Source organism: Pistacia vera, unplaced genomic scaffold, assembly GCF_008641045.1.
Source record: "Pistacia vera cultivar Batoury unplaced genomic scaffold, PisVer_v2 Contig939, whole genome shotgun sequence".
Taxonomy (NCBI): domain Eukaryota; kingdom Viridiplantae; phylum Streptophyta; class Magnoliopsida; order Sapindales; family Anacardiaceae; genus Pistacia; species Pistacia vera.
The window spans coordinates 97,749-124,355 of NW_022196822.1; the positions used below are offsets into that span (position 1 = coordinate 97,749).

A 26,607-nucleotide genomic window follows, 5' to 3' on the forward strand; every position below is an offset into this window, starting at 1 on the left:
AGAAAACGTTTAATGGTAATGAAAACTTCATATTTGTATTGCATGAGAAATAACTAGGTTGCTCTTGAAAAATCATCAACCAAAGTAAGAAAATATCTAACATTTCCATGTGTTGGAATCCTATATGGACCCTAAACGTCTACATGTAACAAATAAAAAATACAAGTAGAAATTGAATGACTATGATGGAAGGAAACCTTAGTTTGCTTAGCTAATGGACAAACAATGCAGTGAAGAGGATTACAAACATCAAAATCTTTATGCATATGCTGTAATATTGTATAAGGAACATGTCATAAACTTTGATGCCATAACTAAGCACTAATAGAAACATTTGCAGCAAGAAAAATATTTGAAAATTCAGAGTCTTTATTTAACTGAAAATGACATGGTACATTATTATTGAACAAAGACCTTTTGAAATATTGCAAATAGCTTTATGCAAAGCATCTACTGACGTTATTGATTTTTGTGAAATTGAATCAAGGAAATATAGGCCTTGCTTATGCTTACTAATCCCCTTCAATTTGCCACTGTAAAGGTATGGATTAGACAAAAATCAGGATAAAAATTGATAGTATAGTTGTTAGAAACTGTAAATTTGGGACGAAAAGCAGATTGTGTCTAAAAGTTGGTATATGCAGAACTTTTGAGAGATGTATGCCATTGTCCAAAATTGCAAAACCTATATGTGCAATATGAGTCTTAGTGCCATTAGGTAAACGTACAATGGATTTTGAAGAAGGTTTTATGGCAATAGGAGACTGCAGAATATTAAGGTCATAGGTTATGTGATCAGTGGCCCCTGTATCTATGATCCAAGCATTTTTATTTAAATCAAGCAATGTAATATTATGTGTACTATTAAAGATACTTGCAAGGTTTGTAGCTGAATGATTTTGTAGAGGTTACATTCTCTTTTCCTAGCAACTCTAGAATCTGGTTGTACAGCTCTAATGTGAAAACGCGTCTAGCTGGAATATTAGGAGACTTTGCATCTGTCGTTTATGCAACTGTATCTTATGATTGCACTCGATTAGCAAAGTATTTGGATTTTGAGTTCCCCTTTCTTTTGTAAACTGGTAATCTGCTGGATAGCCATTCAGCTTGTAACAATTGTCACGTTTGTGACCAGGTAGGTGACAATAATCGCATTCAATATAAGGTTTCTTTCCCTTATATTTCTACACTGGATTCTGATTTTTACCATTATGAGCACAGAGTGTTGTAGTTACATCTGCATTAGTATTCAATCCTGCTAGAATCCTTTGGCTCTCATCTTGATTCACTACGGAATATGCTTGTCTCACACTCGGCAGGGGATTCATCAACAGAATTTGGCTTCTGACCATAAAGTACAACTCATTCAAACCCATCAAAAATTATAATAACTTTTGTTGATTAAGGTGTTCAAGATATGTCTTTGCGGAAGCACTATCTGGAGCAGGAAGACTTACCAGAGAATCCAATTCGTCCCATAACGACTTAAGCTTGCTAAAATAAATTGCCACAGTGTTGGTTCCTCGTGTAAGATTCACAATTTCTCTATGGATACCAAAAACCCTAGTGCCATTCACTTTGTGATATTGCTCTTTTAGATCCTGCCAGACTTGTAAAGCATTGGTTGAATACACAATCCCGTTGAATATTTCTTTGGAGACTGAATTAATGATCCAGGCAAGAACCAAGGAGTTGCACCTTTTTCCACTGTGGAGCTAAACGATCATGTTCTAAAGATTTTGTGCAAGTTCCATTAACAAAGCCTAGCTTGCTTTTGGCATATAAGGAAACAGTCATAGCTCTGGTCCAAATATCGCAATTTTCTGTTCCTATGATTTGTTCTATATTAATATTGACCCTGGTGTATCAGATGGATGAACGTAGAGGGGCAAATTTGATCAATGAAAGGTAGAACTGATTCTCCTGCCATAGCTAACTAAGCTTAGATTTCAAAATGACAAACCGTTGAGAAACGGGAATAACAAACCGGAGAAAAACTAAAGACTTGACAATATGACACGGCTTTTCCGCCACTTTAAAAATTGAAAACAAAATTGAGCTGAATTTCAGTTTCTCTCATAGTCGTAATGGCTGAAAACGCCGATAATGCTACCAAAAAACAAGAATCGAAAAACATACTCTCACTGTTTCCAAAATCTACAGCTTAAACTGAACAAATTGACGAGTCTTGAGCCTTTTCAAGCTGAACCAGAAGAATATGGAGGTTCAATCAAACCAATTTCTGGAACATTTGCAAGAAATCTCCTGCTCTGATACCATGTAGAACAGAGAAAATTGGGGGAAACTTCTGTGTATTTCTTCGGGTTAACAAATACAATTTGCACACTGTTTTTTATATTTGCAAACTAACTCAGTAAACTACTAACTGCAGTTAACTAACTCTAGTTAATAACTAACGAAACTTGTAACTAACTCTTTTAACAATAACAGTAACTAACTTTACATTTAAACAAACAAACTAAACTGTACAGTATTTAACAAAATCAGCTACTGTTAACAATGGTATTTTAAAAATATGTAAGTAGAAAAGTGTCATTAAACCATTATTGGGGTTGAAAAAAGTGGTTTACTCAGGCAAGCAAATAGTTTAAATGACATTTTGTATTTGCTTTGTGGTATACGATGTGTCAAATGAAACTACATCCTTAAAAACTTACTAAAGCGTTAACCTTTGTGGTCTCACAATTCAGTCCAGGATATCATGCTTCAAGTTTGAGGCACATATATTGATTTTTACAGAGTCAAAATAAACCTATGATGGTGAAAAAATAGAAGCAAATAAGTCTTAAACAGAATCAAGGCTCTGAGCTTTCGCGAACAGTATCGAGCAAAGACGGAGATACTGAGGATGCACCACTAATTTCGCTGGGCTATGGTATGTTTCTACGGGATTGGCGTTTTGTGGGGATTAAAACATTTTCGTTTTCCCTGCTTCCATCTTCATCATCCGTTTTGAAAACTGGATGGATGTATGCATTTTGAAGATAATCTTTCAAGTTAAGGTTTGGTTCCATTGCCCGTTCTATAGTATCTTTCGTCATCGCTTCCTGAAAAAGAAAAGTTAGAATGGGTCAGATTGCTTGGAAAAAGAATAACAGAATTCTGAAATTCTGTTTATAGTAATTAACCATCAAATTTACAGTATGTAAGCACCAACAAACCTGTAATGGATATTTAACAAATGCAGATTTGTAACGGCCTGTGCAGAACCTATGAAACCATATCGTAAGTATAGGAAGAGCAATGAGAAATGGTGTTGATTGAGCAGCTTCCTTTGTACTCAGCAGCCCCATAAGAAGCAACTGTGATATAACCAATGCTGCAATGACTCTTTCATGGACATCAGGCCAGAATGCTGCACCGCTCTCGTACTCTTGGTTGTAAACATTTATGATCTACATTTTAACATAAAATTAACAAACAGAACTCTAGTATGAAAAAAAAAATATCTCGTTTAATAAAAAAACACATTCTGAAAACAGAGGTGGAATGTTGGTAAATACTTAATTACAAAAGCATATTCTAAAAGCACCAAGAAATTCGCATGCCCCAGTAATTTAGCAGAACATTATTTCAAGAATCTTAGAAGAGAATAATTTTCGTCTTCCTAACATGAACATTACCACATGCACAAGTAAATCGTTGTGTAAATTGAACTGTCTGTTAATAAAAATATTCCTCTTACCTGATGATGGAAAACAACATAGGCCAGTACAAAGAAAACAATTATGAAAGGGAGCAAAAGAGGAGTCACTGTCGCATAGACAAGGCCTAGCAGAAAATAAAACTGTATACGAGGTTCTCCAGTATGGAAACCCATACTTCCTGGATCCATTGCCTCCTCCCTGTCCCTTTCAGTCTTCACCAAGAAGGAATTCTTCAAGTGGTAGATTATCAGTGGTTGCAACCTTAAAATCTCTAAGGCTATACCAGCCCATCCATCTACCATTACGTAAGTTATGAAGAAAGTTGCTTTAATTGGTATAGCTACTCCAACTGTCTTGGGAATTCTGCCAAAAGAAAGAAAAAAAAAAGATTTAAGCTTCATCTTCACAACACTGAAGAACAATAAAAAATGGGATGAAGACATTTGCAATTCAAATCTATAGCTAAATTGGTTATGAAATCACCTAGTAGAGGTTAATCCACCCCTTAATTTACTTGAGGAATGGGAAAAAACAAATAGCCATACAATAGCAAAATTCTTGTACCAATATAGATGAGATGAATTCAACACCTATATTCCAACAAATGCAATTTCTTTGTTTTTCTTCTCCATCTTCTTTATTTCCTCTCTCTCCTTTTTCTATTTAGCATTACTAAATAGGAGAAAAAACAAAGAAGATAATCATTAGTCTGAGAGAATTACATACTCATTAGCTGACTGCTTTATAAATGAATTTAGCTGTTCAAATGCATTTCCATTTATTACGCTCCCAAGTAAAACGTTCACAAGTTTGAAAATATAATATCTAGATGCTGATCTTCTTTCCAGAGATGATAGAGATACAAAGCCTTCATATTTAGACATAATCATCAATATCATCTGGAGGAAGATGAGAAAAAGCTTCAACACAATACCAGGAAGAAAACCTTGGATGACTGATTTAATAAACTTGCTGCATGACAAATTAAGATAATATCAGTTATTTATATATAGCAATGCAATCTGAATACTACTCTAAGTGTTTGAGGATGATAGAAAATTACGTTTCAACTAAGCGTTTCAGAAATGGTGCTGCTTTTTCAATTCCCTCAATGCTTGCAAGAGATTGTACAAATGCAATGGGGATCATGAAAAACAAGGTGAGGAAAAAGAATGCAGCACCAATAATCAGCCTCCTAATCCTGAGTGAAACATATGGAATTGCCATATTTTTCCAGTAGACATCACGTGGTTCTGGAGCCCACTCTGTCAACCACATAGTTGGATCTCTGGTTTGTTGAGTTTGTGCGCATACAGCTGCACCCCATCTGGTTTTAAAGGAAACAAATGCTGCCGGCATTATAGACTGGGGATCACTAACAACCCTTTTTCTCTCATCAGCTATCTGAACAACACCGAAATAATGTATTTGAATCAAATTTGTCCTTAAGTAAGAGTGTTGAATGGAGGTATAACAAAAGAAGCCCAATAAAACGCTCTTATTTATTCACATGAAGCTGAGCATGCAAAAGCACAACACTGTATCAACTCCATCACATGATAGAATTAAATATTCAAGTTGATTGATAGGCCTAAAGAACATTATGATAATGCTTTAAATATATACTACAACGCTCATCCCTCCGAGATATGAAAGCAACTAAGGTTGTCCTGTCTAAATTATTTAACAATGGAACATGAAAGCAATATACATTACAGGAATAATACTCACTTTTCCTGACAATTTTTTAATTTCAGATGTGTGATGATCAATTGCATCCACTCTTTTTCCGCAAAGCCCAAGAAAACCAGTCTGGTAAGAGAAAACATGTACATATTGATATCACAAAAAACGAAACTTTAAAGGAAACATATAAATTAGCAAATGACAAAGACAATAACATATGAAATTCAATATAAGTACCTTCATAACCGGCCTCTTTGAATTATTTCTTTCATACTTATTTTGGTAGTATACCTGCCAATTCTGCATCTTTTTCTTCTTCTTCACCAATTTGGCAAGTTTGTTCGCGTTGATTACCAACTACATAAAAAGTTTACCATGAATTAAATCTAAAGTGATTCCCCAGAAAAAATCACTCATGAAACATGTGTAGTACACAGAGAAGTTAATTGAAATACAAAATATTTTAAACATGCCATAACTCATGACTTCTGACCCTAAATCATCTAGCATTACTAAAATCAGACATCAAAAAGATTCAACCTGATGTGTTAGGTAGTGATCTTGGTGATTCACCAAAAAGAAATGCTCCACAAGCTCACTAACAGATTCGTCCGGGTCTGGGGGAACATTCCTAACAAGGACCTGTGAAGTTATCAGATATCAGACAACTTTGGCACAGAAGCATAGTATATGAAGAAACATTTGTCATATCTAATGAGCTTTGATGAATATATTAAGTTTTTCTTTTTGTGACTTCCAGTTACGTATAGAAAGTAATAGAACCATAATACCAGTTGCAGATGGTAGGAAATATTGATGCACAATTTCCTAGCAGAATAAAAAAACTTGTAGAGGGCGTTTAGATCATATAACATTTTATTATAAGGGTATATTATATTAATGGAAAGAAAGTTCATCTTGAAGATCATTGGGAATCAGTAGCGGATCTAGAAAATTTTTTTAGGGTGGACCAAAATAAAAACTAATTACATATGAATATTTTTGTCCATTAATATTTTTGTTAGGGTGGGCCAAAATCCAAAAATTATATATATTAGTATTTTAAAAAAAAAAAAATTGAGGGTGGGCGTGGGTTGGATCCGCCCCTGCTGGAAATATTTAGAAAATATGTTTAGTTGGTTCGAATAAATTTGTGAATAATATGTTTGGTTAGGAGGATAAATTGGTGAGTATAATATATCGATTTCTGAATTGCTCTCATTTTTTAATATTAATATAATAATATTTTTTATTATTTTTTAAATCATTGTTTAACCCCCTATCTTTGAAATTTTACTAAAATACCCCAACCATATAAAACTTTAATTTGTAGCAAAATCACCCCCATCCACCTCAAGCCACCGCCGACAACCAGCCACCACTGATCCAAAAACGTGAAGATTACTAATACAAAAACGTGCACCTTAGAAATGAAGATTACTCTCATTATCTTATATACCCCCTATCCAAATAACCGGTAAAGTAGATAGTTTTCCATTTCTCTCTTCCAAAGTGAATACTAACGGCTATAATTACTAATACAAAAACATGCACCTTAGAAATGAATTCTATCCGGTTTTAAAAATAATTCAAAAAGTAAATTTTTCTTAAATATAGCAAATAAATCACATCATCTGAAAATTGTTCCAAAAGAAAATATATGTTTGAACTAATTTATTGTGAAAGGAACGATCATACTGTAAATTGATCGGGCCGACGTTTTTCTGCTGAAAGAAACTGCAACCGCATAGCAGCAACTTTTTCATACTCCTTCATCAACACATAGCATGTCCAAAAGGTAAAGACGTAAGCCAACACAGTATGAGCCCAAAACCTGCAACTTAGAAATAAACATAATTCTTATGCAGGAGGAATTCATCATATTACAATCAAGATAGTATAAAAATGAAAGGGAAGAGAAGAGAGCACACCTCTCTGATTCAGGCGGGATATTTGAAGTTGAAAGCTTATCAATATCGCTTGAAGTTAGGTTCTTGGCTGCTTTGCATAATGTGCTGTTTGTAAAATTTACCGGTGCCAAAACAGTACAAGCAAGGAATGTAATAGGAACAAAAATCTTAAGTCCCATCAAGTAAATCCGCAAATAGACAGCTGAATCCAATCCGGCATGCTCAATAAGCTCACGTTCCGGCATCATGCATGCAGCCGGCATCCAATTCAAGAACCTTAGATATGATCTGCAATCTGAATTCACAAACTTCCGATCTAATGCCCCTGAATGCGTTGGACTACTTCTTATCCCTTTAAGATACCATTTCGGAAAGTATACTCTATCATTGAACGGTTGAATTCTTAATATAGCAAATGCTATTAATATAATGAAGGTAGTAAGAATGTTAAGAGCTGCTGAAACCCCTATATCTTCGAGCGTCGCCATCTATATCTCCCAACCAAAAAAAAAAAAAAAAAAAAAAAAAAAAAAAATCAATTTCCTTATAATATTATTGTTGATCAAAATTTAAATTTTGAATGACCATTTCATTTTCATTTCTGGCGCTAAATTCAACTAAAAAACAGTACTTTTGTCCGTTATAAATAATCTACATCCAAATATTCAAATAACTATCCCTCCATTTTTCTCATATCTAGTTCATGTCACTCTCTAAGCTTCCACTACAAAGAATTAAAAAAATAAAATGGAAGTCAAGCTCTTCTCAATCAATCAAGAACAAAAACGAAATGGAAACAAATATAAATTTAAAAAGGAAAGGAAGCTTATACTATGTGCGAGATTTCTTCAAGCTTTGTCTAAACAACAAACAGGCACACAAAAAGAGAGAGAGATAATTACAAAGACAACTCCACAAACAAGAATCGAAAGGGTGCAACCTATTCCTCACACTCTGCTTTTTCACTCTTTTTATATCGATGGTGATTGACAGAGGAATATCATTACAATATCAAATTGTCCTTTTTTAGGGAACAAAGTTGCGATTACTTAAATAAAGTTTCTAATATGATGGAATGTTGAATCAGGTCAGTATTAGTGATCAAGATCACAATATTATTAATAACAAAAGATTATTTCCATTTATGTGTTGATTATGTAGTTATTTGTATTTATTTGTTTCCTTACACGTTACATTTTTTATGTATAAATTGTACTATTAATACAATGAAAAGATATACAAAAAAATACTTTTATAGAAATTATTTTTCATTTACATTGTTTTATTTCTATTGAGCATTCTCTGCAACTTATTGCTACTCTTGCTTCAATTGTCTCTTCCCAACAGTCTTAAGTAGTCCAACTATTGCTTTTGCTGTTTCTTCTTTAGATTGTAACATAGTATCAGAGCAAGTTGTCTAGCAATCTTTCCTTGGTCCAATCTCCTCCACTGTCGTTGCCTCACCTACAAAACAAAAATCCAATTTAGTTCTTTGCCAAACCAAAAATGGAACCCATCACACCAACTACAGGTCTAGATTCAACCAAACCACTCAACAATCAACCCAACCCAAACGCACAAATGGACCCAAACAACCTAAATGACCCAACAGGCCCACAAACCCAAACCTATCAATTCCATCACACCGGCCCAACTCCTTTCGGGTATGCAGGTTCTGACCCAAACCCAAATTAGGATACTCCAGAATATTTTGTAGAATATTTTGTAATTACCTATTTTTGTCAGTATTATGATACTCTTGATATTATGTCTGTAAAACCTCATTTCCTAATTTAGTTAATCAATTCTTTCTATTTGATTTTTGGTATTGTTGTAAGAAAGGGGTATTTCTATTAGTTTTTAAAGGTTGCGTTAAGGGGTGAAAACAAAAGAAATAAATTCTGATGGGTTTGCATGTATCAAGAGGGAAAAATCTGGACACTTTTGTTAGGAAAAACTTATGTGGCGGGGTTAGGAAATTAAGAGAAATTGGGGGACAGATTCGAAATTTCAAAAAGAAACAAAAAGGGGACTATTTTGTTTAAGAAAAGAAGAAAAGCGTTGTTCGCCCAAATGAAGAAGAAGAAGACGAGAGCTGAGGGAGAAAGCGAAAACAGAGCAGAAAAAGAAAAAAGAAAAAAGAAGAGAGAAGAGAAAACGAAAGGAGAAAGAGAGAAGATAAGAGAGAAAAGATAGAAGAGATGATAGAAAGAAAGAAGAAGAAAAAAGAGAAGAGAGGAGAATGGGTTCGGCTGAAAATGGTAGAGTGAGAGAGAAGAGTGGCTTCGGCTGTTAGAACAGTGAGTGGATCTAACTAAAAATCCTTTTAAAAAATCAAAATCTTGTTTGCATGCATGTCAAGCTGTGAAATTCTAGCATGTTGTGTTTGAGGGAAAATTGAAATTGGTGTGAATTTTTGCTTGCATGTGTCGGCCCAGTAATGTTTCGGGAAAAGTTTCCAGATCTGGTTCTTTTGCTCAAAGTGTTGAGATTATTATGCTGCATATTTTCCAGGATTATGTCTAACAGCTTAAGATTCTATATTTGCATGTGTTATATTCTTTTCTTTTTTTTTTTTTTTTTCACTTTTCATATTTTATAGTTGCATGATGTCAATGAAGTAAAATGGTGCTGAGGTGTGTGATTGGAAATGTGAACTTGACATATTGAAAAAGGTTGTTTCGGTTGGGCTGAAATTAGGGGAAAAAAAAAAGTTAAAAAGTGCAGATATTGATAATGCAAAAATGATGGTATTGGCTATTTGTTTTGGAAGAACATGTTTATTTTATTTTAATATGAGATATTCTTGTGTATTAATTATTAGCTCTTTGGTTTAATTATAATTATCGTGTGTTATTTGAGTTTTTGGCTTTTCAAAGTGATAATTGTTGATGATTGGTGTCCGACATATGCTATGGTAATGTAATGCTGAAGTAATTTTTAATCTGGGTTAAACCGTTAGTTTCTAAAACATGTTTAGAAAATTGCAGTTTCACCCCTATATGTGATTTTTGAATATTATGTCATATATGTATGATTTATAAGCACATATGTAATATGCTCTTGACTTACATGTTACTTGAGATTACGCATGAGATTGTTGTGGTGCTAAAACCATCCTACGAAGTAGCCATCCCCCAGAGTTCAAGATTATCAAATCTAGTTTATGGCTCTACGCATGCGTATGACAGTTATCAGTGCTCTGCCTAGGCGTTGAGTGGTCCGTCAGGTATGACAGTTTCAGAGGCTCTGCCCGCGTGATGATAGATCTTGCTGGGTGTGCAGGTGTCCCTCGCTCTGCCTGCGTGTGGGATGCCCACCAGGTATGACAGATTTTCCCTAGGGTACTAGTTGTAGTGAGAGTTTCTAATACCAAATGTTGAGGTTTTATTCAGAATCAGATATTATTAAAGAAAGTAAGTCAGAGTACAGTTTACTAAGTGCATGATGGTTAGAAATAAATCACATATTGCATACGTGAATGGGGTGGTTGCTTTCTTTGCATATTCATAGAATTATATTGTCGTTAGGATTTGCTTAAGAATTGTTGTATGTTATCATTATTTCTTTTTATAGAACTTTTACAAACCTCCCCTCTCCCCCACTCACTGAGTATTTTAGCTCACCCTTTTTTAAATGTTTTTCCCCCCTCACCAGGACCTCCCGGAGATCGTGCCGAGCAATGAGTCTCCGCTCAGGGTTGTGCCACGCGTCGACATCTTTTTATGTGGGTTTATATTTATGTCGTATTGTATTTTGGACTTCCACTTCAAAAACTCATGTTTCCCATCATGTATTTCCTTTTGTTTATGCTATGGAATGTGTAGTATAAGTGGAAAACCTGATACCATAAGTTTCCCTAAATCTTTTCTTTTGTAAAACGAAAGATGGTGTATGTTTTTGAGATGTTGGAAATGGAAATACTATGATGTTATTCAGAAAAAGTAAGTCTTTTAACAGGTTTCACAGTTTTTCCACATGGCCCATCTCGGGTATCCGAGTCTTGTGGGAGCGCCCGGATCCTACAGGATGAGGAAATTTAGGACAGGTCGTGTCAACTTGGTATCAGAGCATGGTTTTCGATTTTTAAGGGCATTTTTTTAAAAAAAAAAAATATATATCACACATGCCAATTTGTCCCTTAGTGAAGTTTATTCCATCCATGAGTGTGTTTAAGAAACCAATTTGCTTATGTTTTGTAGATGTCAGCATGAGTCAATGTGGCCAGCCTTGCACGAAATCCGTGAGAGAATTATTAGTTCCTAGAGTGCTTAGGAGGGTGAGTGAGCCTGGGGAAGAGACAGTAGAAGAGTCGGGTACCCGTAGGTCAGGACCTCAGGGACCCCAAGAAGAATCAGATGCCAATGATCAAAATGTTGGGGAAGGACCAGTGAGTGAACAAAATGCAGGGCTCCAAGGTGATGGTAATAACATGGAGCAGACCTCAACTGATGACTAGGGTAGTGTAGGGTAGGACGTCTGGGCGTCAGGGTGAAGGAAAAACTATAAAAAGAGCGAGAAAATTAGGGGCAACAGACTTTGAGGGGATGAGAGATCCCATAGATATCGACTCCTGGATGGATTAATTAGAACAAGTATTTGGGATGATGGAGTGCACCGATGACCAAAAACTACAGTTTGCTACCTTTCTGCTAAAAGGTAAGGCTCGTCATTGGTGGAGATTGGTGCAACCTAGATATGGGGATCCGACAACAATTACTTGGGCCAATTTCCGTCAGGAGTTCTTCGATCATTATTTTCCTATGGTGTATCAGGATGCTAAGCAGAGTGAGTTTATCAGACTAACATAAGGTAATATGTCAGTGGAGGAATATTTGATTAAGTTTATTGAGTTATCCCGTTTTTGCCCCGTTTAAAACCAGAGATGAGAGAGCAAAATGTAGGAGAGGAGGGCCTCAGAGGTAGGATCAGAACAATAGTGGCCTCACACTACTGCTCAGAGTTTGGGAAATTGACAGAGATAGCTATGAGAGTTGAGAGTAATTTGAGAGATTTTGATAAGAGAGAGCCACAAAGACCAAAGCGTAGTAACCGTGAGTGGACAGTTGGTGGCCCAAGCAATAGAAATCAAAAAAGAGATGATAGTTTTTCCGAGACCTCGAGCAGTTCAAGACAGATGCAAAGACAGGCTCAGAGTCAACATTCAGTGGACAATAGTAATTGGAATATGAGGACTCAAGACAATAGATATCAAAGTGGTGGTGCAAGTGGGAGTCAACGATCACCCTGTAACAGTTGTGGTAGGTTTCACTTGGGGCAGTGTCAGAAAGGAGCTTCACGTTGTTATCATTGTGGGCAGTTTGGCCATATCAAGAGAAATTGTCCCATTTTGGCTCAATGTGATAATGCCTCGGTTCAGCAGAATTTCAAAGGAAATAAGGGCCAGTTTCTGGGACAACAGAAATCTCAGGTACAGAAGGCCTAAGGTAGTGTTGCAGGTAGTAATAGTGCCAGACAAAGAGGAACAAGGCGACCTCAGACCCAAGCTCATGTCTTTGCTCTCACCGAGCATGATGCTCAAGCTACCCCAGACATAGTTATGGGTATGTTGACCGTTTTTCATCATGAGGCTCGTATTTTAATTGATCCAGGTTCTACACATTCATTTGTTTCTTATCATTTTGCTATGCATGCCAATAGAAAGTTAGAACCCTTAGAGTGTAAGTTAGCAATAGTCACCCCTGTTGGAGATTCTTTAGTGGTTGAGTATGTGTATAGACATAGTGTGGCGAGGATTGGTAAGCATGAGTTTATGGTAGATTTGATTCCTTTAGACATGCATGATTTTGATGTGATTTTAGGAATGGATTGGCTAGCCTTGCATTGTGCCACAGTGGATTGTTTCCATAAGGAGGTGACCTTTAAGAAGCGAGGGAAACCAAAGTTTGTTTTCTATGGGGAGCATCGTATCCTTCCTTCCTGTGTTATTTCAGCGATGACTACCAAGCGACTACTCAGGAAACAATGTCCCGCTTATCTAGCTCATGTGGTAGACACTAGAATCAGTGAATTGAGGTTAGAGGATATTTTGGTAGTGAGGGAATACCCAGACGTTTTTCCTAAAGACCTTCTTGGTTTGTCACCTGATAGAGAAATTGAGTTTACTATAGATTTGGTTCCCAATTCAGCCCCCATATCCATGGCCCCTTATAGAATGGCACCACGAGAATTACAAAAGTTAAAGGTACAACTACAAGAATTGGTGGATAAGGGTTTGATTGGACCTAGTGTGTCACCGTGGGGAGCACCAGTTTTATTTGTTAAAAAGAAAGATGGTACTTTCAGATTATGCATAGATTATCGGTAGTTAAATAAGGTAACAGTGCGTAATAAGTATCCTTTGTCGCAGATCGATGACTTGTTTGATCAATTGCAGGGTGCCAGGGTCTTCTCCAAAATAGATCTAAGGTCTGGTTACCATCAACTAAAGATTAAGGAGACTAATATATCGAAAACAACATTCAGGACCCGTTATGGACATTATGAGTTCTTAGTGATGCCTTTTGGCTTAACCAATGCTCCTGTAGCTTTTATGGATCTGATGAATAGGGTGTTTCGCCCATACCTAGATTGATTTGTGGTTTTGTTCATTGATGACATTTTAGTGTATTCGAGAAATGAGGAGGAACATGAGGAGCACCTCAGGATGGTCCTACAAACCCTCAAGGAAAATAGACTCTATGCGAAGTTTAGCAAGTGTAAGTTTTGGCTCAATAAGATTACATTTTTAGGTCATGTGATCTTGGCGGATGGTATTTATGTGGATGCCTAGAAAGTAGAAGCAGTGTTGAATTGGGAGAGACCTATCAATGTGACAGTAGTAAAGAGTTTCCTCGAGTTCGCTGGATACTATCAGAGATTTGTGGAAGGATTTTCGAAGATAGCAACACCTTTGACCAGGTTGACTCAGAAGGAGGTAAAGTTTGAGTGGGATGACGATTGTGAGTGGAGTTTCCAGGAATTGAAAGTAAGGCCAACCTCAGCCCCCCTACTTGCCTTGCCTTCTGATAATGATGGATTTGTGGTGTTTAGTGATGCATCCAGATAGGGTTTGGGTTATGTGTTGATGCAACATGAGAGAGTAATAGCCTATGCCTCCAGGCAACTCAAGAAACACGAGATGAATTACCCAAACCATGACTTGGAACTCGCAATGGTAGTCTTTGCTTTGAAAATTTGGAGACAATCTTTATGGGGTCACTTGCCAGATTTTTACTGACCATCAGAATTGGACATATTTGTTTACTCAAAAGGAATTGAATCTGTGGCAGAGAAGGTGGATTGAGCTTATCAAGGATTATCACTGTATGATTGATTTTCATCCTTGGTAAGGCCAACGTAGTGGCGAATGCCCTAAGTAGAAAAACCCCGAGCGTCATGGCACATATGAAGGTGTGTTATCCCTTGCTTACAGAGTTGAGGACCTTAGGAGTTGAGTTAGGAATGAATGAGTCAAGCGTACTTTTAGCACATTTTCAAGTTAGGCCTATTTTGGTGGATCGAATCAGGGAGTCTCAGTTTATAGACTCTAATATAATGAAGTTAATGGGAGAAGTAAGTAAGGGGTTATGGACATATTTCTAGATCAAGGGCAATGGTATGTTAATGATGGGGAATAGACTTTGTGTGCCCAATGTAGAAGAGTTGAAAAGGGAGATTTTAGAGGAGGCTCATTCGTCAGCCTATGCTATCCATCCAGGTAGTACGAAGTTGTACCCTACTCTAAAAGAACATTATTGGTGGCCAGGTTTGAAAAGGGAAGTAGCTGAGTTTGTTTCTAGATGTTTAGTTTGTCAACAAGTTAAGGCTGAACATCAGAGGCCAGCAGGATTGTCCCAACTGCTTCCTATTCCACAATGGAAATGGGAGCACATTACCATGGACTTCGTGATAGGCCTCCCTCGTACTGCACATAAGCATGATGGTATATGGGTGATTGTTGATCGGTTGACAAAGTCCACTCATTTCTTATCGATTAAGACCACCTATTCACTTAATAGGTTGGCGAGCATCTATGTCGCAGAGATTGTAAGACTTCATGGAGCCCATGTTTCTATAGTATCAGATCGGGATCCCATGTTCACATCTAGATTTTGGCCAACTTTACAGAAGGCTTTAGGTACCAAACTAAATTTTAGCACGGCATTCCACCCTCAAACTAATGGGCAGTCAGAGAGGACAATTCAGACTTTAGAGGATATGTTGCGGGCTTTTATAATGGAATTCAATGGTAGTTGGGATGTGTATTTGCCCTTGATGGAATTCACCTATAATAACAGTTATCACTCTAGTATTGGGATGCCACCATATGAAGCTTTATATGGTCAAAAATGTAGAACTCCAGAGTGTTGGGATGAGGTTGGTGAGAGGAAATTGTTAGGCCCCGAGATTGTGCAAGGCACTAATGAGAAGATTAGTATTATTAGGGCGAGACTTAAGGCGGCTCAAGATGGACAAAAGAGTTATGCCGATAAGTAGAGAAGTGAGCTTGAATTCCAAGTGGGCAATAAGGTTTTCTAAAAGTTTTGCCATGGAAAAGGGTGTTAAGGTTTGGCAAGCGGAGTAAGTTGAGCCCAAGATATATTGGTCCTTATGAGATTCTCGGAAGAATTGGTGAAGTAGCATACCAATTGGCATTGCCACCAGAATTTGAGAGAATCCATAATGTCTTCCATGTCACCATGCCCCGTAAGTATGTAATGGATCCCTCCCATGTTCTCCAACAACAATCGATTCAATTGGATGAGCACTTAACTTACGAGGAAAGGCCGGTTCAAATTGTGGATTATAAAGAGCAAGTGCTTCGTACTAGAACCTTTCCTTGGGTAAAAGTCGTATGGGAGAATCATGAGATCAAACAGGCAACGTGGGAGCTTGAAGATGTCATGCGGACTAAGTACCCATACCTTTTTCAGTAAGGTTAGTGAAATTTCGGGGACGAAATTCTTTTCAAGGGGGGAAGTTGTAAAACCCCATTTCCTAATTTAGTTACTTAATTCTTTCTATTTGATTTTTGGTATTGTTGTAAGAAAGGGGTATTTCTGTTAGTTTTTAAAGTTTGCGTTAATGGGTGAAAACAAAAAAAATAAATTCTGATGGGTTTGCATGTATCAAGAGGGAAAAATCTTGACACTTTTGCTAGGAAAAGCTTATGTGGCGGGGTTAGTGATATTAAAAGAAATTGGGGGGCAGATTGAAATTTTAGAAAGAAACAAAAAGGGGACTGTTTCGTTTAAAAAAAGAAGAAAAGGGTTGTTCACCCAAATGAAGAAGAAGAAGACGAGAGCTGAGGGAGAAAGCGAAAACAGAGCAGAAAAAGAAAAAAGAAAAAAGAAGAGAGAAGAGAAAACGAAAGGAGAAAGAGAGAAGATAAGAGAGAAAAGATAGAAGAGATGATAGAAAGAAAGAAGAAGAAAAAAGAGAAGAGAGGAGATGGGTTCAGCTAAAAATGGTAGAGTGAGAAAGAAGAGTGGAGGAGAGTGCAGGGAGCTTCGGCTGTTAGAACAGTGAGTGGATCTAACTAAAAACCCTTTTAAAAAATCAAAATCTTGTTTGTATGTCAAGCTGTGAAATTCTAGCATATTGTGTTTGAGGGAAAATTGAAATTGGTGTGAATTTTTGCTTGCATGTGTCGGCCCAGTAATGGTTCGGGAAAAGTTTTCAAATCTGGTTCTTTTGCTCAAGGTTTATGCTGCATATTTTCCAGGATCATGTCTAACAGCTTAAGATTCTATATTTGCATGTGTTATATTCTTTTCTTTTCTTTTCTTTTTTTTTTTTATTTTTTATATTTTATAGTTGCATGATGTCAATGAAGTAAAATGGTGCTGAGGTGTGTGATTGGAATGTGAACTTGACATATTGAAAAAGGTTGTTTCGGTTGGGCTGAAATTAGGGAAAAAAAAAAAAGTTAAAAAGTGCAGATATTGATAATGGAAAAATGATGGTATTGGCTATTTGTTTGGAAGGACATGTTTATTTTATTTTAATATGAGATATCCTTAGGGCGTTTGGTTGGGAGATATTTGACATTACTGAGGGTAAGTGATCTTATATTACTTGATTACCATGTTTGGTTGTCAAGTACTATAAGATACTGGTAATCTCCAAATACCAATAGTGGTTACTATTGGTAATATTGGAGGTAATCTGATTACCTCCATTTTCTTAGGTATTTTAAGATTACTAGGGTTATCTTCTTTTGTTACAATTTTATCCCTTATTAATAAAAGTTTTGGACAATGATGCCCCTATTTTAAAAGAAATTTAAATTAATATCTTATTTCAATTTTATCCTTGTTTAATTAAAATTTTGGACAATAATGCCCTTATATTTAAAACAATTTACAGACCACCACTGTCACCCAACCGCCACCACCACTACACCCAGCCACCACTGCCGACAGTGAGCCAACCACCACAGACCATCGCCAGAAAGTCGCCAAAGTCGCTAAAAAAGAATGAGATTCGGTGGAAGGCTCCGGGAGGCTTCGATATGGCATTTTCTGGTTATATTGATGGCCAAAAACGGCCATATCATGCCAGATCTATTCTGGCCATTTCCAGCTAAATCGATGGAACTGGCCGTTAACTGCCAGATTTGGGCGAGATCTAGCTGTTTTTGGTCGGAATAGATCTGGCCGGAAATGGCCATAATAGATCTAGTCTGATATGGCCTTTTTCGGCCATCAATATGGCCAGAAAAAACCATATCGGAGCCTCTTGGTCATGGCGAGCGACTGACGGGGACCTTTAGAGACTTCCGGCGGTGGTTTGTGGCGGCGGCAGTGGCAGCAAGAGGTGGGGGTGATTTCGTAATAAATTAAAGTTTTATATAAGCGGGGGTGTTTTAACTAAATCTAAAATATTGAGGGTTAAAAGAAATTATTCAAAAATTAATAATAAAAATAATATTATATTAATATTTGAAGAGTGGACAATTTGGTAATTTAAATAACATACCCACCAATTTATTCCCCATAACCAAACATATACCCATCAACTAACCAAACACATTTTCCTAAAGATTCCCAGTAATCTTCCAAGGTAATCTATCTTTCCAGTAATCCAACATTCCTAGTAATCTAACATTCTTGAACCAAACTCCCCCTGTATTAATTATTAGCTCTTTGGTTTAATTATAATTATCGTGTGTTATTTGAGTTTTTGGCTTTTTAAAGTGATAATTGCTGATGATTGATGTCCGACATATGCTATGGTAATGTAATGTTGAAGTAATTTTTAATCTGGGTTAAACCATCAATTTCTGAAATATGTTTAGAAAATTATAGTTTCACCCCTATATGTGATTTTTTAATATTATGTCATATATGTATGATTTATAAGCACATATGTAATATGCTCTTGACTTACATGTTACTTGAGATTATGCATGAGATTGTTGTAGTGCTAAAACCACCCTACGAAGTACCCATCCCTCAAAGTTACAGATTATCAAATCTAGTTTATGGCTCTACGCATGCGTATGACAGTTATCAATGCTCTGCCTAGGCGTTGAGTGGTCCGCCAGGTATGATAGTTTCAGAGGTTCTGCCCACGCTATGATAGATCTTGCCGGGTGTGCAGGTGTCCCTCGCTCTGCCTGCATGTGGGACGCCCACCAGGTATGACAGATTTTCCCCAAGGTACTAGTTGTGGTGAGAGTTTCTAATACCAAATGTTGAGGTTTTATTCAGAATCAGATACAGTTAAAGGAAGTAAGTCAGAGTACAGTTTACTGAGTGCAAGATGGTTATAAATAAATCACATATTGTATACGTGAATGGGGTGGTTGCTTTCTTTGCATATTCATAGAATTATATTATCGTCAGGATTTGCTTAAGAATTGTTGTATGTTATCATTATTTCTTTTTATAAAACTTTTACAAACCTCCCATCTCCCCCAATCACTGAGTATTTCAGCTCACCCTTTTTTAAATGTTTTCCCCCCCTCACCAAGACCTCTCGGAGATCGGCCGAGTAGTGAGTCTCCGCTCAGGGTTGTGCCACGTGTCGACGTCTTTTTATGTGGGTTTATATTTATGTCGTATTGTATTTTGGATTTCCGCTTCAAAAACTCATGTTTTCCATCATGTATTTCCTTTTGTTTATGCTATGGAACGTATAGTATAAGTGGAAAACCTAATACCATAAGTTTCCCTAAATCTTTTCTTTTGTAAAACGAAAGATGGTGTATGTTTTTGAGATGTTGGAAATGGAAATACTATGATGTTATTCAAAAAAAGTAAGTCTTTTAACAGGTTTCACAGTTTTTCTATATGGCACGTCTCGGGTATCCGAGTCTTGTGGCAGCGCCCGGATCCTACAGGATGAGAAAATTCAGGACGGTGTCAATATCAGTATATTGTGTAATTTGAAACTGACATAATTAGAAGATTCAATGGATTATATTCTACCTATATAAGGACTGTAACTATGTATTAAAAATCAATGAATTGAAACATACAATTCTTCAATTAAACGCAATTTATTCCTCACACTCTGCTTTTTCACTCTTTTAATATCGATGGTGATTGACAAAGGGATATTATTACAATATCAAATTGTCCTTTACAATATTTTTATCAATATTTTAGTCCTTCTAGGGAACAAGCTGCAATTACTTTTATTAAAGTTTTTACATAATAGCATACAATTACTTAAAACCATTGTTTTAAAACCCGATTCATTGTAAAACCCGACAAGGTGACTGGTTCAATCGGTTGAACCCAGCCAATTGGATTGGTGACATCAACAACAAAAGCATTTTTAAAAAATTGTAAATTAGTCTCTTAAATTTTAGTATATTACAAAAATACCCTTAATAAATTTTAAATTAGTCCTTAAATTTTTAATTTATTTTAAAAGTTCACAAAAATTCCAATTATTCCCTAATTTTTTGAAATACTTAAAAATACCCCTAAAAAATATTAGTCCCTATAAATTTGAAATATAGCAAAAACCCCCCTAGAACCTGAATTGGACCGGAGAGATTGTCGGGTCCCAGTCCGACCGACCGGTCCGATCCGGGTTTTAAAATGAGCTTATAACATGAATCACATGGTTAAGCGGGGGATGTTTTGTTGTGCTGTGCCAAAAGCCCTTATAATGGCTGCTTTTGTAGCTTTCTCCTGGTTGTTACTTGTTAGTATAACAATTGGAAATTTCCACCCATCCTCCAAGTCACGTTTGTACTAACAAAAGATAAATGAAGACATGGTGTCATCCGCAAGTAATCTATTTAACCAGGCAATGTTAGATTTGAAAACAATTGTTGACAACTTATGATATTGAAAATTGAAGCAAATCTACATTGAACACACTGCATTGATTCTAAGAAGCACATAAAGATTGAAATAGGAAATGGGAAATATTTCAAGAACTTGCTTCTATTGCTCGAAAATGGAAACCTGAGTTCAAGTGGTCACTTCTCTCTTCTTTCACTCTGTCTATACAGAGAAACTATGATGCTCTTCTTTCTCAATTTATTTACAATGTTTGTCATCCTTCACTGATTCGACGTGCATAGCTCATATGTGGACGGAAAGTATAAGTCTTAAACAGAATCAAGGCTCTGAGCTTTCGCGAACAGTGTCGGGCAAAGAGGGAGATTGTGAGGACGCATCACTAATTTCGCTGCGCGATAGTACTGGTGTGTTTCTACGGGATTGGCGTTTTGTGGGGATTAAAACATTTTCGTTTTCCCTGCTTCCATCTTCATCATCCATTTTGAAAACTGGATGGATGTATGCATTTTGAAGATAATCTTTCAAGTTAAGGTTTGGTTCCATTGCCCGTTCTAAAGTATCTTTCGTCATCGCTTCCTGAGAAAGAAAAGTTAGAATGGGTCAGATTGCTTAGAAAAAGAATAACAGAATTCTGAAATTCTGTTTGTAGTAATTAACCATCAAATTTACAGTATGTAAGCACCAACAAACCTGTAATGGATATTTAACAAATGCAGATTTGTAACGGCCTGTGCAGAACCTATGAAACCATATCGTAAGTATGGGAAGAGCAATGAGAAATGGTGTTGATTGAGCAGCTCCCTTTGTACTCAGCAGCCCCATAAGAAGCAGCTGTGATATAACCAATGCTGCAATGACTCTCTTATGGACATCAGGCCAGAATGCTGCACCGCTCTCGTACTGTTGGTTGTAAACATTTATGATCTACATTTTAACATAAAATTAACAAACAGAACTCTAGTATGAAAACAATAGTTGTAGCGTATAGTTCATTTAATAAAAAAACACATTCTGAAAACAAAGGTGGAATGTTGGTAAATACTTAATTACAAAGCACATTCTAAAAGCACTTAAAAATTCGCATGCCCCAGTAATTTGGCAGAACATTATTTCAAGAATCTTAGAAGAGAATAATTTCCGTCTTCCTAACATGAACATGACCACATGCACAAGTAAATCGTTGTGTAAATTGAACTGTCTGTTAATAACAATATTCCTCTTACCTGATGACGGAAAACAACATAGGCCAGTGCAAAGAAAACAATTATGAAAGGGAGCAAAAGAGGAGTCACTGTCGCATAGACAAGGCCTAGCAGAAAATAAAACTGTATACGAGGTTCTCCAGTATGGAAACCCATACTTCCTGGATCCATTGCCTCCTCCCTGTCCCTTTCAGTCTTCACCAAGAAGGAATTCTTCAAGTGGTAGATTATTAGTGGTTGCAACCGTAAAATCTCTAAGGCTATACCAGCCCATCCATCGACCATTATGTAAGTTATGAAGAAAGTTGCTTTAATTGGTATAGCTACTCCAATTGTCTCAGGAATTCTGCCAAAAGAAAAAAAGATTTAAGCTTCATCTTCACAACACTGAAAGACAATAAAAAATTGGATGAAGACATCTGCAAGTCAAATCTATAGCTAAATTGATTATGCTATCACTTATTAGAGGGTAATCCACCCCTTAATTTACTTAAGGAATGGGAAAAAACAAATATCCATACAATAGCAGAAGTCTTGTACCAATATAGATGAGATGAATTCAACACCTATATTCCAACAAATGCAATTTCTTTGTTTTTCTTTTCCTTCTTCTTTATTCCCTCTCTCTCCATTTTCTATTTAGCATTACTAAATAGAAGGAGAAAAAACAAAGAAGATAATCATTAGTCTGAGAGAATTACATACTCATTAGCTGACTGCTTTATAAACGAATTTAGCTGTTCAAATGCAGTTCCAGTTATTACGCTCCCAAGAAAAACGTTTACAAGATTGAAAATATAATATCTAGATGCTGATCTTCTTTCCAGAGATGATAGAGATACAAAGCCTTCATATTTAGACATAATCATCAATATCATCTGGAGGAAGATGAGAAAAAGCTTCAACACAAGACCAGGAAGAAAACCTTGGATGACTGATTTAATAAGCTTGCTGCATGATAAATTAAGATAATATCAGTTATTTATATAGAGTAATGGAATCTGAATACTACTCAAAAGTGTTTGAGGATGATAGAAAATTACGTTTCAACTAAGGGTTTCAGAAATGGTGCTGCTTTTTCAATTCCCTCAAGGCTTGCAAGAGATTGTACAAAAGCAATGGGGATCATGAAAAAAAATGTGAGGAAAAAGAATGCAACACCAATAATCAGCTTCCTAATCCTGAGTGAAACATATGGAATTGCCAAGTTTTTCCAATAGGCATCACGAGGCTCTGGAGCCCACTCAGGCAACCATATAGTTGGATTTCTGGTCTGTTGAGTTTGTGCACATACAGCTGCACCCCATCTGGTTTTAAAGGAAACAAATGCTGCCGGCATTATAGACTGGGGATCACTAACAACCCTTTTTCTCTCATCAGCTATCTGAACAACACCGAAATAATGTCTCAATCAAATTTGTCCTTAAGTAATAATGTTGAATGGAGGTATAACAAAAGAAGCCCAATAAAATGCTCTTATTAATTCACATGAAGCTGAGCATGCAAAAGCACAACACTGTATCAACTCCATCACATGATAGACTTAAATATTCAAGTTGATTGATAGGCCTAAAGAACATTATGACAATGCTTTAAATATTTACTGCAACGCCTATCCCTCCAAAATATGAAGAATGAGACACGTAATTGTCGAAAAATGCAGAACCCATATATCCATTATTCCCCAAGGACAAAAACCATTTTCCATGGTTCAAAATAATGAGACAGGTCAGAGTTTTACCGAAAATTCTCAGCCGTTGAAAAATAAGGGAAAGAAATTATACAGTCAGCTGTTTACCAACTCGATTCACCAATGACACAGAACAAGTGAGACAGAGTGTTGTACAGCTTTTGCTAAGGCTCTAATATGGTAGAACAATGTTTGAGTTTGATTGACTACTGTAAAGCAGTCCAGTGTTTAACTAAATTTTGTCCAAACTCAGGCATTTTCTAGTTGCCTGATAGGGCTATATATTTGAATAAACGATATACTGAGACAGCAACCAGTATGTTATATTTACAAAAAGTGAGCACAGCAATGCCAGATAAGGTTAAAAAAAAAAAAAGGCCAACATGATTAGTTTTGAGCATAGAGCAACTAAGATTGTCCTCTCTAAATTAATTAAATATGAAACACGAGACCAATATAGAGGACATTACAGGAATAATACTCACTTCTGTTGACAATTTTTCAATTTCAGATATGTGACGATCAATTGCGTCCACTTTTTCTCCACAAAATCCAAGAAAACCGGTCTGGTAAAAGAAAACATACACATTGATATCACAAAAAGTCAAACCTTAAAAGGATACATATAAACTAGCAAACTTTACATATTACAATGATAATAACATCTCAAATTGAATATTACCTTCATAACCGGCCTCTTTGAATTATTTCTTTCATATTTATTTTGGTAGTATACCTGCCAATTCTGCATCTTTTTCTTCTTCTTCACCAATTTGGCAAGTTTGTTTGCGTTGATTACCACCTACATAAAAAGTTTACCATGAATTAAATCTAAAGTGATTCCCCAATAAAAAAATCAGTCATGAAACATGTGTAGTACACAGAGAACTTCATTGAAATACAAAATATTTTAAACATGCCATAATTCATGACTTCTGACCCTAAATCAGGTAGCATTACTAAAATCAGACATCAAAAAGATTCAACCTGATGCGTTAGGTAGTGATCTGGGTGATTCACCAAAAAGAAATGCTCCACAAACTCACTGACAGATTCGTCCGGGTCTGGGGGAACATTCCTAACAAGGACCTGTGAAGCAATTAGATATCAGACAACTTTGGCACAGAAGCATAGTATATGAAGATCCATTTGTCATATCTAATGAGCTTTGATGAATATATTAAGTTTTTTTTTACTTTTTGTGACTTCCAGTTACGCATACAAAGTAATAGAACCTAATACCAGTTGCAGATGGTAAGAAATATTGACACACAATTTCCTAGCAGAATACAAAAAACTTGTAAAGCTTTCCACTTCTCTCTTCCAAAGTGAATACTAACAGCTATAACTACTAATACAAAACGTGCACCGAAAAAATGATTTCTTTCCAGCGTTAAAAATAATTAAAACAATAAATTTTCTTAAATGTAGCAAATAAATCACATCATCTGAAAAATGTTTGAAAACAAAATATATGTTTGAACTAATTTATTGTGAAAGGAACGATCATACTGTAAATTTATCGGGCCGACGTCTTTCTGTTGCAAGAAAATGCAACCGCATACTAGTAACTTTTTCATACTCCTTCATCAACACATAGCATGTCCAAAAGGTAAAGACGTAAGCCAACACGATATGAGCCGAAAACCTACAATCAGAAATAAACACAATATGAGCCCAAAACCTGCAACTCAGAAATAAACACAATTATTGTGCAGGAGCAATTCATCATATTACAATCAAGATAGTAAAAAAAGGAAAGGGAAGAGAGCACACCTCTCTGATTTAAACGGGATATTTGAAGTTGAAAGCTTATCAATATTGCTTGAAGTTACTTTCCATTGCTTGGCTTGTTTGCCTAATGTGCTGTTTGTAAAATTAAGCGGTGCCAAAACAGCACAAGCAAGGAATGCAATAGGAACAAAAATCTTAAGTCCCATCAAGTAAATCCGCAAATAGACAGCTGAATCCAATCCGGCATGATCAATAAGCTCAGGTTCCGGCATCTTCAATGCATCCGGCATCCAATTCAAGAACCTTATATATGATATACCATCCAAATTCACAAACTTCCGCACAAATGCTCTAACACCCGAGTGAGTTGGACTATCTGAATCTCTTAACCCTTTAAGATACCATTTCGGAAAGTATACTCTATCATTGAACGGTTGAATTCTTAATATAGCAAACGCTATTAATATAGTGAAGGCAGTGAGAATGTTAAGAGCTGCTGAAACCGCTATATCTTCAAGCGTCGCCATCTATATCTCCCACACAAAAAAAAAAAAAAATAATAACAATAAAAATCAATTTCCCTATTTTCGCTCAATGTTCATCAAAATTGAAATGTTTGAATCATACTATTGCATTTTCATTCTCTGGCGCTAAACTTTTACTAAAAAAACAGTACATTTAGTCCGTTATTAGCTATCCCTTCATTTTTCTCATATCTAGTTCATTTCACTCTCTAAGTTTCCACTACAAAGAATTAAAAAACAAATAAAATGAAATTCAAGCTCTTCTCGATCAATCAAGAACAAAAACGAAATGAAAACAAATATAAATTTTAAAAGAAAATGAAGCTCATACTATTTGCGTGATTTCTTCAAGCTTAGTGGAAAGAAGATGACTTAGGAAGTGTTTTGATGGCTAGAAAACTCAGCTGAAGCTAAGAACATTCTTCAACTTAAATATCCACCAGGAGGATAAGCACGATCTACAACGCACTGATGCGAAGACAAAAAGAGAGAATTAAAAAGACAACTCCACAAATAAGAATCGATGGTTACTGTAGAGAAAGAAAAGTTCGTCGACAATTGGAGGCAATGTTCACACTCTGCGTTTTTCACTCGTTTTAGTTATATAGTAATGACACCTGTCTATCCTTGTAGCACGGAAAGTTGTACGCCATCAACTTTCGGCTGCACACTTAGGATAATATTACTTTAGTGTAAATGTAATAGTAGAGGAAAAGATATGGCGGTAAAAAGGCGAATAATACATTCAACACTGTTGATTTTAGTGCCGACATGTGTTATGTTAAGGCTATTCTTTCTTTTTTTTTTTTAACAGAGATATCCGAACCAATTTATATACTCGAAGATGACAATAAATCGTGTTAGGTCAAAATTTTCATAGTCTATTGTGCCATAGCCCACAAAAATGTGAGTTATGTCATATCGT

The 26,607-nt window shown here is 36.1% G+C and overlaps 3 protein-coding genes across 6 annotated transcripts; 1 reads left to right on the forward strand and 2 right to left on the reverse strand.

The window, feature by feature from the left end:
- Positions 1-2,873: 2,873 nt before the first annotated feature.
- On the reverse strand, positions 2,874-7,752 carry LOC116120502 (calcium permeable stress-gated cation channel 1-like). 3 transcript variants are annotated; one of them, XM_031406448.1, is made up of 11 exons: positions 7,286-7,752; positions 7,053-7,188; positions 5,895-5,996; positions 5,592-5,711; positions 5,400-5,480; positions 4,732-5,072; positions 4,395-4,640; positions 3,707-4,031; position 3,449; positions 3,183-3,394; positions 2,874-3,068 (listed from the first exon to the last, which is right to left on the reverse strand). In XM_031406448.1, the coding sequence occupies exons 1-11, from the start codon at positions 7,750-7,752 to the stop codon at positions 2,892-2,894; spliced, it is 2,208 nt and encodes a 735-aa protein (XP_031262308.1). In that variant the 3' UTR covers positions 2,874-2,891. The 3 variants fall into 3 exon arrangements, with proteins under 3 accessions (XP_031262308.1, XP_031262306.1, XP_031262305.1); XM_031406446.1 differs by lacking the exon at position 3,449 and having other exon boundaries at positions 3,183-3,416; XM_031406445.1 differs by lacking the exon at position 3,449 and having other exon boundaries at positions 3,183-3,416; positions 7,053-7,194.
- A 4,119-nt stretch (positions 7,753-11,871) lies between these two features.
- On the forward strand, positions 11,872-12,710 carry LOC116120499. Its single transcript, XM_031406442.1, has 2 exons — positions 11,872-12,052; positions 12,148-12,710. The coding sequence occupies exons 1-2, from the start codon at positions 11,872-11,874 to the stop codon at positions 12,708-12,710; spliced, it is 744 nt and encodes a 247-aa protein (XP_031262302.1).
- Positions 12,711-20,472: 7,762 nt separating this feature from the next.
- LOC116120501 (calcium permeable stress-gated cation channel 1-like) lies at positions 20,473-26,303 on the reverse strand. 2 transcript variants are annotated; one of them, XM_031406444.1, is made up of 11 exons: positions 26,014-26,303; positions 25,201-25,691; positions 24,937-25,072; positions 24,412-24,513; positions 24,107-24,226; positions 23,910-23,990; positions 22,778-23,118; positions 22,440-22,685; positions 21,756-22,080; positions 21,223-21,456; positions 20,473-21,108 (listed from the first exon to the last, which is right to left on the reverse strand). In XM_031406444.1, exons 2-11 carry the CDS (start codon positions 25,683-25,685, stop codon positions 20,851-20,853), a joined length of 2,328 nt encoding a protein of 775 aa, XP_031262304.1. In that variant the 5' UTR covers positions 25,686-25,691; positions 26,014-26,303; the 3' UTR covers positions 20,473-20,850. The 2 variants fall into 2 exon arrangements, with proteins under 2 accessions (XP_031262304.1, XP_031262303.1); XM_031406443.1 differs by having other exon boundaries at positions 25,201-25,685; positions 26,014-26,302.
- Between the last annotated feature and the right edge of the window lie 304 nt (positions 26,304-26,607).

Bases quoted from the DNA above. Each gene is read 5' to 3' on its own strand.
- LOC116120499 (XM_031406442.1), top strand. From the start codon at position 11,872: ATGGAGTGCACCGATGACCAAAAACTACAGTTTGCTACCTTTCTGCTA. The intron at 12,053-12,147 runs GTGAGTTTATCA...GTTTAAAACCAG, and splicing joins GTATCAGGATGCTAAGCAGA to AGATGAGAGAGCAAAATGTA.
- LOC116120502 (XM_031406445.1), bottom strand. From the start codon at position 7,752: ATGGCGACGCTCGAAGATATAGGGGTTTCAGCAGCTCTTAACATTCTT. The intron at 4,641-4,731 runs GTAATTTTCTAT...TTTGTCATGCAG, and splicing joins CTGAAACGCTTAGTTGAAAC to CAAGTTTATTAAATCAGTCA. The intron at 3,069-3,182 runs GTTTGTTGGTGC...TTTCTTTTTCAG, and splicing joins TTGTTAAATATCCATTACAG to GAAGCGATGACGAAAGATAC.
- LOC116120501 (XM_031406444.1), bottom strand. From the start codon at position 25,685: ATGGCGACGCTTGAAGATATAGCGGTTTCAGCAGCTCTTAACATTCTC. The intron at 23,991-24,106 runs GTAATATTCAAT...TTCTTTTACCAG, and splicing joins CAAAGAGGCCGGTTATGAAG to ACCGGTTTTCTTGGATTTTG. The intron at 22,686-22,777 runs GTAATTTTCTAT...TTTATCATGCAG, and splicing joins CTGAAACCCTTAGTTGAAAC to CAAGCTTATTAAATCAGTCA.